This window comes from Xenopus laevis, chromosome 3L, assembly GCF_017654675.1.
Source record: "Xenopus laevis strain J_2021 chromosome 3L, Xenopus_laevis_v10.1, whole genome shotgun sequence".
Classification (NCBI taxonomy): Eukaryota; Metazoa; Chordata; class Amphibia; order Anura; family Pipidae; genus Xenopus; species Xenopus laevis.
In genome coordinates, this window is record NC_054375.1 from 98,207,514 (window position 1) to 98,219,905 (window position 12,392).

At 41.4% G+C, this 12,392-nt stretch overlaps 1 protein-coding gene across 1 annotated transcript in view; it reads right to left on the reverse strand.

Annotated features, from left to right (window-relative positions):
• Window positions 1-1,726: 1,726 nt before the first annotated feature.
• Window positions 1,727-12,392, reverse strand: part of ccdc33.L (coiled-coil domain containing 33 L homeolog) — a 48,409-nt gene continuing 37,743 nt past the window's right edge. The window contains exons 16-23 of the mRNA XM_018252909.2: window positions 8,771-8,966; window positions 8,534-8,622; window positions 7,961-8,092; window positions 7,700-7,778; window positions 7,216-7,337; window positions 5,835-5,918; window positions 5,617-5,733; window positions 1,727-2,178 (exon numbers count right to left, since the gene is read on the reverse strand). Of these exons, the coding sequence (XP_018108398.1) occupies window positions 2,125-2,178; window positions 5,617-5,733; window positions 5,835-5,918; window positions 7,216-7,337; window positions 7,700-7,778; window positions 7,961-8,092; window positions 8,534-8,622; window positions 8,771-8,966 (873 nt within the window). The 3' untranslated portion in view covers window positions 1,727-2,124. The remainder of the gene's footprint in view (window positions 2,179-5,616; window positions 5,734-5,834; window positions 5,919-7,215; window positions 7,338-7,699; window positions 7,779-7,960; window positions 8,093-8,533; window positions 8,623-8,770; window positions 8,967-12,392) is intronic.

Consider the following 12,392-nt stretch of genomic DNA (forward strand, 5'->3'; position numbering starts at 1 on the left):
TCACCCCGACAGACCTGGTGCTCCTATATCGTATGAATACCATGATTATCGCAACAGGAAATATGGAGTGCTACTCGAGTAAGTACATTTACATACTCCTATTACAAAAGGCCAAGACTTTTACTGAGAAAGTGAAACTCATATTTACACTAAATTCTCATAAATAGGGCCTATGTAAGGTTTATTTGCGCCTGTAACAACAATTAACCTTTAGTTTAGTCTAGCCAAACTTTCCTCCACTTGTCACATTTTTGGTCCCTCTGTATTAAAAACCATGCTTTGGCAAATGCCTCTGTATTTTGGGAGGTGAATAGCAAGTAGCTGTGGTAACCACTGTTTGAAGGACTGAATCCGTGCAGTGTGGGCCTTCCTTTTCCCACCACCTCTGCTGGAAGTCTATATAATGGGGAAATCTACTCTGTTAAAAAGGGTGATTTTTTTTGTGTTATGTTTTATTGAAGCTACAGGACATTTATATTTTATGCACAACCAGAAATGTACACCAAATACTGTATATCTTAGACCTATCCTGGTATGTAGCCAATTCGGTAGTCATCTTACCTACAACAAGGCACAGTCTGTGTCTACTACAATATGGTAGACCTGTCTTTAAAAGGGAAGGAAAATATCATAAACATTAAAAAATATGCAGTGTTCTTCTGAGCAGTTTTACATTTGCTTTGCAAAATACAATCACGTAGAAAAAACCCTGAAATTGGTACCCCCAACCCCACTGTACTACTGTTTCTTAGAATCAGATAGAGCAAAAGTTTAGGGGGTCCCCAGTAGTTTGCTTTAGTAGGGGAAGCAGGGCTCTGGAGAAGGCCATGCTATTAAGAACTACCCTATTGGTACAGTGAGTGGCAGGCAGGAACAGGAAATCACAGATACTGGCAAAAGAAGAGAGCCTGGCATAGAGAACCGCATGGTGGACAGAGAAAGAAGCAAGAGAGCTGTTGGTAGGCCCAGAGAAAAGCATTCATTTGGATCGGGCTGGCACAGGGAAGCCATAAACTGTGCCTGGAAAGACAAGAGTGTGAGAGGAATACAGACTGGAGGAACAAACAGCAGGAGATTCCTATCTGAGCATCCAAAGGGGCTGGTAATCGCACTGTATGCCTGAATGTGCTGGATTCGCCTGAAGAGAGCTCTAAATTTTCCAAAGAGGATTTGTGAGTATCCTGGTTAAAGGGACAGTACCCAAAAGAGGCGCTGAAGAATAGACTTGTTTTTTTTTTTCTGAAGGACTATGTATAGGGCGCAGGATTGCTGATCTAGAGATGCAACTCTTCCTCATACATGTATGTTCTGATTCATGATTCTGATTCAAACTTACTATTCCCCTTCATCCAGAAATGGTACCTCATCACATGCTTTATAGTTTGCCATGTTGTACATACAATATGAAAAATTTACTGATGTCATTTTATATAATGTTATGTTTTTTTCTTTGCAGATTCTGGAGAATTTCAAGATAGAGATAAACCAAATGGCTGATGTAAGAACAACATGTTACATCAGCATCTTTCCCTCAAAACCCATTCTCCTTACACTGTGCCGGCTCAAATAATTGTATTTGGACAACCAACTGTTAGACGCCCCTCTCCTACCAAATGCATTATCTATAGCAAATGTAGGTTACTTATCTTTTGTCACTCAACCACTTGGATCTACTAGTTAGGCTCTATGATATTATATATTGCCTTTAATTTAGTCAGATTTTCTATTAAATCTATTTTCATCTTTAATATACAAATTCTGCATTACATCTTCATTCTCCTTTTCAAAAATAAATCTGAAATTGACATTTGTACCGTATATCTGCTTTTTCTCTCTTTCACAAACACAAGCTAGTTATGGATGGCATATGCATGACGTAGGACACTTTTCTCTTATGCCGGCAGCAATGTTTCTCATCCTTGCTTGGTACCCTCCAGGCTTTGCTGTACTTGATCATTTGGTCAGGATGGATCAAACAAGTTTTAATGTGAAAACGAATCTGTTCACATCTAAGTCTTCTGCAGCTGGGTGTTTTATAGTTAAAACATTCTTTCTGCTGGATCTTCATTAACGCGACATTAAACAAAAACAAACAGTGCTATATTGGTTCTAAGGTCATTTAAATCATATTAAGGGATCCAGCTTGGCATGTCTTCTGATAGGTGGATCTGGCTCCTTCTGTAAAAGCAAAAAAAGTCAAAATGATACTAGCTAAAAGGATTTATAATATCAAGGACTTGTACTATCATTGATGCCCTCTCCACATAAGTAGGTATGGGAGTTGCAATATTGTCTCATATGACAATTAAAAGGGCAGTTGCATAGGTGTATAAGGAAAAGGCCTATGCATTCGGTATGGCAGCTGCTACTCATTTTATATTCTAAGAATAGGCCCGTGACTGGGATTCAAAACAGACCCAGCATTTCAAAAACACAGGCCAGGGGTGATTCTGGCCCCTAAGCCGGCCTGAGGCAGCTCTTGTGATGACGCCACCTTCTGGCCAGTGATCTCACCTCTTGCATTGAAGGGAAAGGGCACATCACTAGTGATGGGCGAATTTGGGCCGCGAAACGGCTCCGGTGTCTCGTTTTTGATGCCGGTGTCGGTTTTTGGACGTGGCAGTTTTGTGAAATGCGGAAATTCACCACAAAATCTCGCCAGCCGAATAATTTCGCCCATCACTACACGTCACTAGTGCAGAGAGCACAATTGCACCCTTGCACTTGAAGAAAAAAACTGATATTCAGCTTTGCTAGTGCAGTGCACAATAACGCTCTCTACACTAGTGATGTGGCCCCCCTTTGACCTGCTCTGTTGCTAAAGTTTTAAGAACAGAGTAGAAAAGGGGGGGCAGAAGAGGGGCTGCTGCCTCAGGCAGGTGCTGCCACCAGCCCAATACAGGTGGAAGTGGCCATCGTTTGACTTTCTCTGTATTGTAGCTGAATACAGGGAGCTTGCTGACAAAACAATTCTGTGAACAGAATCTACAGATTGCCAGTCCGGGCCTGTCTGAGAATATTAAACTACAAATATCCATGTTTTTTAGCAAATGAAAAATATTCTAGTGTAGCACTGGGGGCACTGACAAGCTAAATGACTAAACTCTGCATGAAAGAAGCCATTTTAAGCATTTTTGGGCTTATATAGTGACTCTAGAACAGTGATCCCCAAACCGTAGCTCGCGAGCAACATGTGCAATCCATCGTATTGCACCAAACATCTGTGTACCTGTGCCAGCAGACACCGTATAGCCCCATGTACCTGAGCCAGCAGCAGCCAATCCCTCATACTGCCCATCCAGATCACATTTTGAGATCCAGATCACTGCAAAATGACTTCTGGACTTTAATAGAAATCTTCAAGTTTCCCATCCTAACAGGAACCTCATAAAGACTGAATTCCTGTTTTGGGTCAACCTACCTTTGTGAATCTGGATTTTCAGATATGAAAATTTTAAAATCTAAATATAGAACACATTTAAATGATGATCATCTGGGAGAATGCATGAGGCTGGCTGTAACAAACTACACCCCAGATATTCAAAAACTGGCAGAAAACATGCAGTGCCAGATTTGACATTGATTGATATTATGTGTCATTTTAATTTAGAGTATATGCTTAATATTAATAAAAATGATGTTTGCGGTACTCTTCACTTATTGTGTTGCTCACGGACAAGCTTTGGCTGGGGTGAATGTGCATGGGGTGGGCGTTAGCTTTGCCTTTACCACTGGCTTTTGCAGACACAAAGGCTTTTCAGTATATACTCTAGATAGTGAGATCCATGAGTGTGAGGGAAAAAAAACATGATTGTGCTCCAATTTGCCTATTACTAAAGTGCTTACTTAGTCGGAATTTCTGTTTAGTCGGCACACCCTGAAAGACACATGCCAGACTAAACTGTTTACTAAAACAACATTCACAAAAAGGGAAAGTTTTGTTGTTGGCATCTGTGTTTCTTTTTACCTACAGTATCTGTGGTGGAGGCCCATAAAGTTTAGAAGGATGGCAATTCATGCAGCTTGTATTACTACTGATTGCATTGTACTGCAGTCACATTTCTATACATTATAAAATTATTAACATGTATTTATATAGCGCCACATATTTTGAAGTATATAAACATATCCGCACAAAAATAGGAATCATTTTATCTTACCCATGTTGAGTTTTACATTAGAAAAGCAACACAAACCTATATAGAACCTCTAACTCTTTTTGCGGCTTCCAAACAAAGTGTTGATAATAGTGACTTACGTATTTTTGAGCAGCTGTAGGCAGGGGGTTCTTTTGGTACGTTTTTAAAGTTCTGCACCCCATTCAAGGCATATGTCTGCAGGTAATCTGTGCCCTGGACCCAGTGCCGGGTCAAGTTGTAACTGCACCCAAGGCCCAGTGAGCAGCCCCGCCCCCCCTGCTGCCGGTCACTCAAACCCCCCACACCGCCAGAGCTTATGATTTGCAAACCAAACCGCCAACAGTTCCCCATTAGTTGCTTTCATAACGTCTTCAGGGTTGGAGATTAATTTACTAATCACCTCCAAGTTGAATCCCCCCCGCCCAGTGTTGGACTGGCCCACAGGGATACCAGGAAAACTCCCATTGGGCCCAGGTGTCAGTGGGCCCTCCTGCTTCTAAACATTTGGTTTATTTCATGGCCATTCCCTATTTCTATGAGTATAAAGAGGCTAAATAGATGGAATAATAGGTTATAGTATATAAAGAAAAGAGAATATGAGAATAGAGGTTGAGTGAGGAGAGGAATAAAATAATACTTAAAGTAGGACACCTGGTCTAAAGGTTTTTGGGTGGGCCGCTGGTCTAAGGGTTTTTGGTGGGCCCCTGGTGTCCCAGTCCGACACTGCCCCCACCAGTCATCTATTTTTCCTACCCCTAGTTCCAGCCTGGACCTGCTGTAAGGTTTACAGTGCACACAGTTACATAAGGCATTTGCTTGACACTTTATTACAGGACAAGGAAAGATAAAATGACTTAATTGAAGGGGGCTGCCAACTTGTTAAGCACCCCCAGTGATTCTCATCGCTTACTTTAAACCCCAAGCCAATGCACTAACCCAGGGTACTTTTCAGGGCAAGACTTCCATAATGCCACAGCATCCTCTACACTTGCGCATGTGCAGCACAGAAATTGACAAAGAATTTATGTACCCATTCATGTTCTCAATTCTACAATTCCTTGCCCTTAAATAGTAGTTCACTGTAACACTTACAACAATTAAATGTTATATTAATGGAGCAGCACCATCCACAATATCCAACAAACTTTGTTTTTTGTCTGAAAATACTGTAAGTTAGGTTACTGTACCCCCTAAAGGCTATAACAAATATCAACCTGAGTTTTGGTGCTTTATAGACAGCTGGGACTGTATTTTCAGGCTGTCATAGCAAAAAAAAACAAAACATATTTCTAAATAATGCAACAGTGTCATCCCCAGTAATGACCTGCCTGATCCTGGGCACGTCACTGCGGCATTATTAAGAATTAAGTATAACTTTAGTATTAGAATAGTGAAAGTTCCAGCATTCACACTATTAATCCCAGAGGCTAGGCTACAATAGTAAGATCAAAGTTAAGAAAATGCTTTTTGCACTTACTATGGGTAAGTGGTGCAATATGGTTGTGTTTGTACGGCTGAACCCCATCTCCTGTTCAGAAATCTGTGTCTTGAACTGCTGCTTTTCACGACCCCAGCGACGAGCAGCTGTCTCTAGCTGGAACAATGGAGAGAAACCAAAAGAAAGATAATGGTCATGAGCCCAATGGGTTTGTGGCATCTAGGACATCATTTTAATGTTTAATGGCTGGTGCTTACTTCACGTTCCAGGCTCTGTACCCTTGCCTGAGACTTCTCCAGCTTGCTCATAAGGGAGAACTTCTCACTGTTGGAGAATGCTTCCTGAAACCAACAGAAATAAAATATGACTGCTGATGCAAGCTTCATCATCTTCCTATTCTGCATACTGCTCCATTTAAGGTTTCCTTATAACAGAGGCGGAACTACCGGGGGAGCAGGGGGTGCGAGCGGGCCAGGGCCCGCACCCCCTCAGGGCCCCCCGGCAGTCCGTGCGCCACTGAGAACTGCGGGCTAATGCGGCGGTACGGAGGGGGGCGGGGCCCGGCTGCGCGTCACGCACCAGGGCCCGCCCCCCTCAACGAACGCTACTGCCTTATAACATCCTACTGCTCCATAATCACATCCTAAGATGAGCTCTGCTACTCTGTAGTTTCATCACTTCTGACAGCTCCTAGGAATTGTAGCACTATAAAGATAAATTGGTTACATTTGGGCTGACATATCTGAACATGGCATTCCAGCCAACATAGTCTTAATAGTAACCTCAAAGTAACCTTCCTTTCTTTTCCTATTAGGCTATAGTCTGGAATCATAATATTTTCAGTTTTATTTTGTTTGTACACTATGCTTTTTTTGTGCAATCACAACTCTCAGTAAACTACAGTTGTGCTCTAGCGACCACTTTACCATATTAAATCCCATAGGCCAGCACTCCCAGCCACAGATATTTTTTTCACTATTCAACAATTCCCTTCCTATAACTCTTAATATTCCATAAACCACACCCTATTGTCTGTTCTTCCATACACACACCTTATTATACCTAGTGATGGGCGAATTTGTCCCCTTTCACCACGAATTTCTCAAATTTCCAGTGAAATTTGCGACTGGTGGAAAATTCGGAAAACTGCGATCTTGACGCCGGTGACAAACCGGCATTGTATATACATTGATGTCATGGGCATCAAATTTTTTTTGCCGGCACCGAATTAACACCAGCAGATTTTCGCAGCAAATTCGCAAATGTATTTGCAGGCGGTGAAACACGTAAATTCACAGCGAGTTTGCGACTGCCGAATAAATTCGCCCATCACCAATTATACCCCCATCAAATAGCTCATTGTCCATGTTTATGATGTTTCCTTATGCTTCCCTTAAGGATTTTTTTGGTGTAGCCCAAAGTGTAAATAAACTGAAAAGTGCTATTACATTTTTATACCATGTAACAAAATAAAATATGCCAGTTTTTTTAACTCCATCTGTTTCTGTCATGCCTGATCCTGCAACATGTGCTCCATTTAAATGTGAAATGTATTGCTAAAGAACTGCTCCCCCCCCACATGGTTCAGTAGAACCTTATACTGTATGTTGCTGCACATCATTTCTTCCTTCATCTCACCAGGATATGTGGTTGTTGTGTTATTGTTGGAACCCTCATTCTCTCAAGCTCCTCTCTCAGACGTGAGTTCTCTGACAGTAATGCAGCATGCACATCCGCTTGTAAAGTATCCTGACGCCCCCCTGAGGAGCAGAGTAAAAAGGAAAAGGAGAAAGGGGTGCAGAGATCATAATTAAAATACAGTGAAAAGGAACTGAACTGGTGTTGTGCCTGATCAAATCCTCTTGGCTCTCACTCTTTTTATTAGCAGATACCACCTACTGCCTCTCAATTTTTTTTTGAACTCTTTCTTAGCGCTCACTCACTCTGTCTCTTACTCTCTTCACCCTTATCAGCTCTTTTTATCTTCATTCACCACTCACTCCCTCTCAGCTCCCAGTTGCCTCCTCTCCAGCCAACACTCATATTCACTTCATTTTCTAATTTACAGACATCACTCACTCCTGCTCAGCTCTCTTCCTCTACCTCTCCATTATAATCTTACCTCTTTCTACCCCCTCCGTTCTGTTCCTTTTCTCATCCTTAAGTTTACGGTCCAGCAGCTTCTCCATTTTCTCAATCACCTGCATAGCAATTAACCAAAAAATTTCAATACGTTGTTTAAGTGCAATTCTGTATTTTTGTCTAAGCAACTGCTTTCTCCTAAAATAAACCCCTAACAATTATAAAATAAAATGCATTTTGATTATTACAGCTTTATCCAAATTTTTATCAACTTGATTTTCGAGGAACAGCTGTTACCCACCTTCTCCTGCTTGCGCACTGTATCCTGTAATGTCTTGGATCGAGCCAGGCGCTGATGGTACTGGTTTAGTACAGCTTGCTGCTGCTGGTGCATCCTCTGCAGGAGAATCTGCTCTTTCTCACGGTCATTCTTCTGCACACACAAACCAGAATGTTCAGGGTGAGAAAAAAGCTGTGCTTTTCATGCAAGAATTACCAGAAATTTGCAACTAGTTTTCATTTTTTAATTATTTGTGATTTTTGGGTTATTTGCTCACTGAACAGCTTTCCAATCTGCAATTTCAGCAATCTGGTTTCTAGTGTCCAAATGACCCTATCAACCATGCCTCGATTTGACTAAGAGACTGGAATATGAATAGGAGTTGGTTTGAATAGAAAGATGAGAAGTAAAAACTACCAATAAGAGTACATTTTTAACCTTACAGAACAATTGTCTTAGATGGGGTCAGTGACTCCCATTTAAAAGCTGGAAAGAGTCAGAAAAAGGAAAATAATTTAAAAACTATAAAAATATAATGAAGACCAATTGAAAAGTTGCTTAGAACTGGCCATTCTCAGTGGAGGGACGACTTACTCTGACAAGCTCATTCTGCAGTTGTTGGACTCTGTCTCTCATTACCCGGAGGTCTGAGGTCTCACTAGCTAACTTGTGCTTGAGAGTCACTGATGAAAAATTGAAGAGAGGAAAGGAATAAATACAATTGCTGCCCACTCTGATAGATATAGCATGGCACCACCAGCCAAAATAAACACAGCCATATACATGGAAATATATATTATAATATACAGGTACAGAACAATAAAATTGTACCCATTCTGTCAGCAATTTCTGCTTTGGTCATAACATCGATATCGGTGTCACTCAGCAGGTTCCTTCCTATATCTTGGTGCAGGCTTAGCTCGCTTCGAAGATGACTATTCTCTGCCTCCAGCCCACTCATTTGACGGCGCAGAGCAATGATGTCATCTGCCATACGCTGCATAGCCATACGGTAATTTGATAGTTCCTGCAATATAGAAAACTTGTTTACTGGGTGACAGCCTTAACGTTAATATTGCTACTTAATTTATACTGAATTTCACTGATAAAATTATCAACATTTCTATGCATTTTCATCACTAAATGGAATATAATGTAAAATGTAAAATCTTTCATACCCTATACTAATAGCCTAAAACAAAGCCAAAACAATGGTCATATGGGTAAGAATTTAGTACAGCAGAGCCATGGAATGCAATTTCTATGGAGCAGTTTTTCAGACCTACTTGGATCATGATCCCCTTTGAAGCCCAAAATTAGTCCAGCCAACCCCCCTCTAATGCCTCTAATTAGCCTTCCAAGCCCCCAGACATACTACAAATATGTTCTGTAGTTTCAACAAGGGGTGGTATTATTTCCAGCCTCCAGGGGCCCAGAAGCATAGAGTATTGGCAGAGATAGAACTTGGGTGTAATAGGGGAGGAACGGGAAACCACCCTTGACTTTCAATGAAGTTAATCCTTCCCTGACAGTAGGCAGGGGTGTAACTATAGTGACTGCAGTGATTATAACTCTATCTAACATTCTTTCCCCCAGTTTGTGTCTCCTGGGGATTGTGGGAACATTACCAGGGGTGCTGCTCCAATGAGGTGACTTGAGAAACAGCGCCCCACCAGTTTCCAGGGGTAGCAAAAAGCCACTCCGGGTAACTGTAAGAGCCAAATGTCCAGTTATCAAACCAAAAATTCAGCTCTTCTATCGCAGAGAGCACAATTGCAATACTATTCTATCAGTGAAAGTCAATGTCTCTGGCTTTCTGGAAAAAAAATAGCAAATGATTCCCTGTCCAAGCAAAAACTGGTGCATTTGACACGTGAATGCCCTGATAAATATGGAGATTTGGGGCCCCTGGTTGGAATATCAGACTCCAGCGTCTGAGCGGTTACCCCCCCCCCCATTACTTCTTTATCAGGCTCAACTGGGCCAATTGGGCTTATTCTCTCTTTCCCTTTCTCCTTTCTCTTCTGGTTCTTGTGTTTGTATTACGGAAAACTGTGAAACAAAAACTTAAATAAAGAAAGAGGAATTGTGCCATATGGATTTAATACAAGATTAAAGTAGAATAATGTAAGTAAGGATTAAAGGATTATACATTATAATGCCTCATGCAAATAAGAGTCTAGAAAAATTGAATGTGTTGCATAATGCCCCCATGTTAAATTATGTGATAAAAGGTAATCCTAGGATAGTTGTTGTATCATAAATAATATCCTGAAGTGTTGTAATGGAGCATAAATGAAAAATAAAAGAATTAAATGTACAAAAAAATACAGCTACAGCTTCAGTGATAAGAATGGATGAGTGCACTGTGTATGTTAGATAACACTGGGGACATGGTTATGTGGAACATCAGAATTAGGAAGAAGCAGCACACTGGGAATATAAAGAGACCAAACACAGTATTTTCCAACCTCTGTCTGTCTGATCTGTGGCCCTCCAGCTGCAGTTGTTCTATAAATCCCAAAATCCCCAGGTGTGGGGAGTTATCACTCAACCAAAGCATGGGGACAAATACATAAAAACAAGGTTGCAGAATTCAGTTCCATAAAAGCACACTGGAGAGATAGAGATTCAGATATAGAATGTAAACTGTTACAAGCTGGGAACTCTAACATCAAGTGAAGCAATTCCAAAATTCTCCTGCACACCTTGGCCTTCCCACCTAACTGTTGCTAGGTGCTCAGTCCTTGGGGGATACGGTTTCCCCACGAGTATAAGATCCTTCAAATGGAGTACTGGCACACGGTAGCTTTGCAAAGGGGTGAAAACCCTACGGGCAACTTAAAAGAAAGACTCTTGAGTCCTTATGGAACTAGCTATATTGTGTGTAAATGCAACAAGGACCATACATTGTAAGCTCCATTGGGGCAGGAATTAATGTGGATGATAAATAATCTTTGCAAAATGTACAGAATATGGCTTCCCAGACAAGCACAGTAGAGGGAGGGAAGCTTTGACTGGGTTAGGCAGGCATGAGAGAGGAAAAGTTTTAATAATTGAAAAGGGAGCAAGGGAGAAGGGGTTATAAAGGGAAGGAGAAGGAAGTGCTCAACCGGAACCCCCCTTCAGTCTGTATCAGCAGTGATTGGAGCAGCACCCCGTCATTGTTTTTTGTTCGTGAGTCTTGGTGGCATGGAATTTCTAATGGAAGTGTTTTGGGTCAGGGGTGTAACTATAGAGGATGCAGACTCCAAGGTCCCCCCCCAGGGAAAAGGGGGGCCTGGACAGCAGGGTCTTTTTTTTCTAAAGCGTTCAAAGGGGGGGGTTGCGGACATGCATGAGCAGTAGCGACTAAACCAAACAGGCCCTCCAAAAAATTTTCTAGGGCCCCTGTTTTTGGTGCTGTTGCCTGAGTTGGGAATGGGTAAGTATTATCCTATTTGTAGAGTTGCTTGGTATCTCTTTGTCAGGGATATATTCAGGTCTGCTGCTACCTGAGGCATCGGACCTGTAGATCCCCCCATGTCTATGACATCACTTCCACACTTATGTCACTTCTGGATTGAGAAAATGGACTCTGTACCCCTCGTTAAAAAAAGTTTGAGTTATATAGGCATCCAAGGGTCACCCCCCCCCCCGCAACAACTACAGTCCTATGCACAGGCCCTTGGGTGCCTATATAAAATACAGCCCTGCTCTTTGGGTAATGGTCCTGGGCTCACTTCACTTGCCCATCCAATACAACATGGAACACAGAGACCTATGTCTAACCCATGAATACAGTGCTGCGTGCACTTGGCAGTGCTGTATTCATGAGGAGTGAATTGGATTTCCAAACTGGTGAAAGATGCAGAGCACATCCAGATCTCTGAATGGAGTGCTTTACTGAATGCATAAACAATCACAAAATGGATATTTACCATGGGAGCCCAAAGCATAGGGTCCAATGTTTTTTATTTATTATTTATAGTACATTATAGATTGAGCCCAAAGGAGCATGATTTTGCACTCTTTAGTGCACGTAGCACTTGTGTCCAGGATTTCTGCAAATGACCCCAAATCTTTATTAGAATTAGCAACTTTTCAACTAATCTTCATTTTTTCATAGTTTTTAAATTATTTGCCTTGCTGTTTTGCCACGTTCAGGGGAGGGGGAGTCACTGACACCGGTTGCCAAAAAGCTATTGCTCAGGGAGGCTAGAGTTTTATTGTTATTGTTACTTTTTATTACTTATCTTTCTATTAAGGCCTTCTCCTATTCATCTTGCAATATTTCATTCACATTACTGCTTGGTTGCTAGGGTAAACTGGACCCCAGCAACCTGATAACTGCTAAAATTCCAAATTGGAAAGCTGAGGAATAAACCACAAAAATAAAAAATGAAGATCAATTACCAGTTGTCTCAGAATATTGAAGTCTACATCATAACACAAGTTAATTCAAAGGTGATTT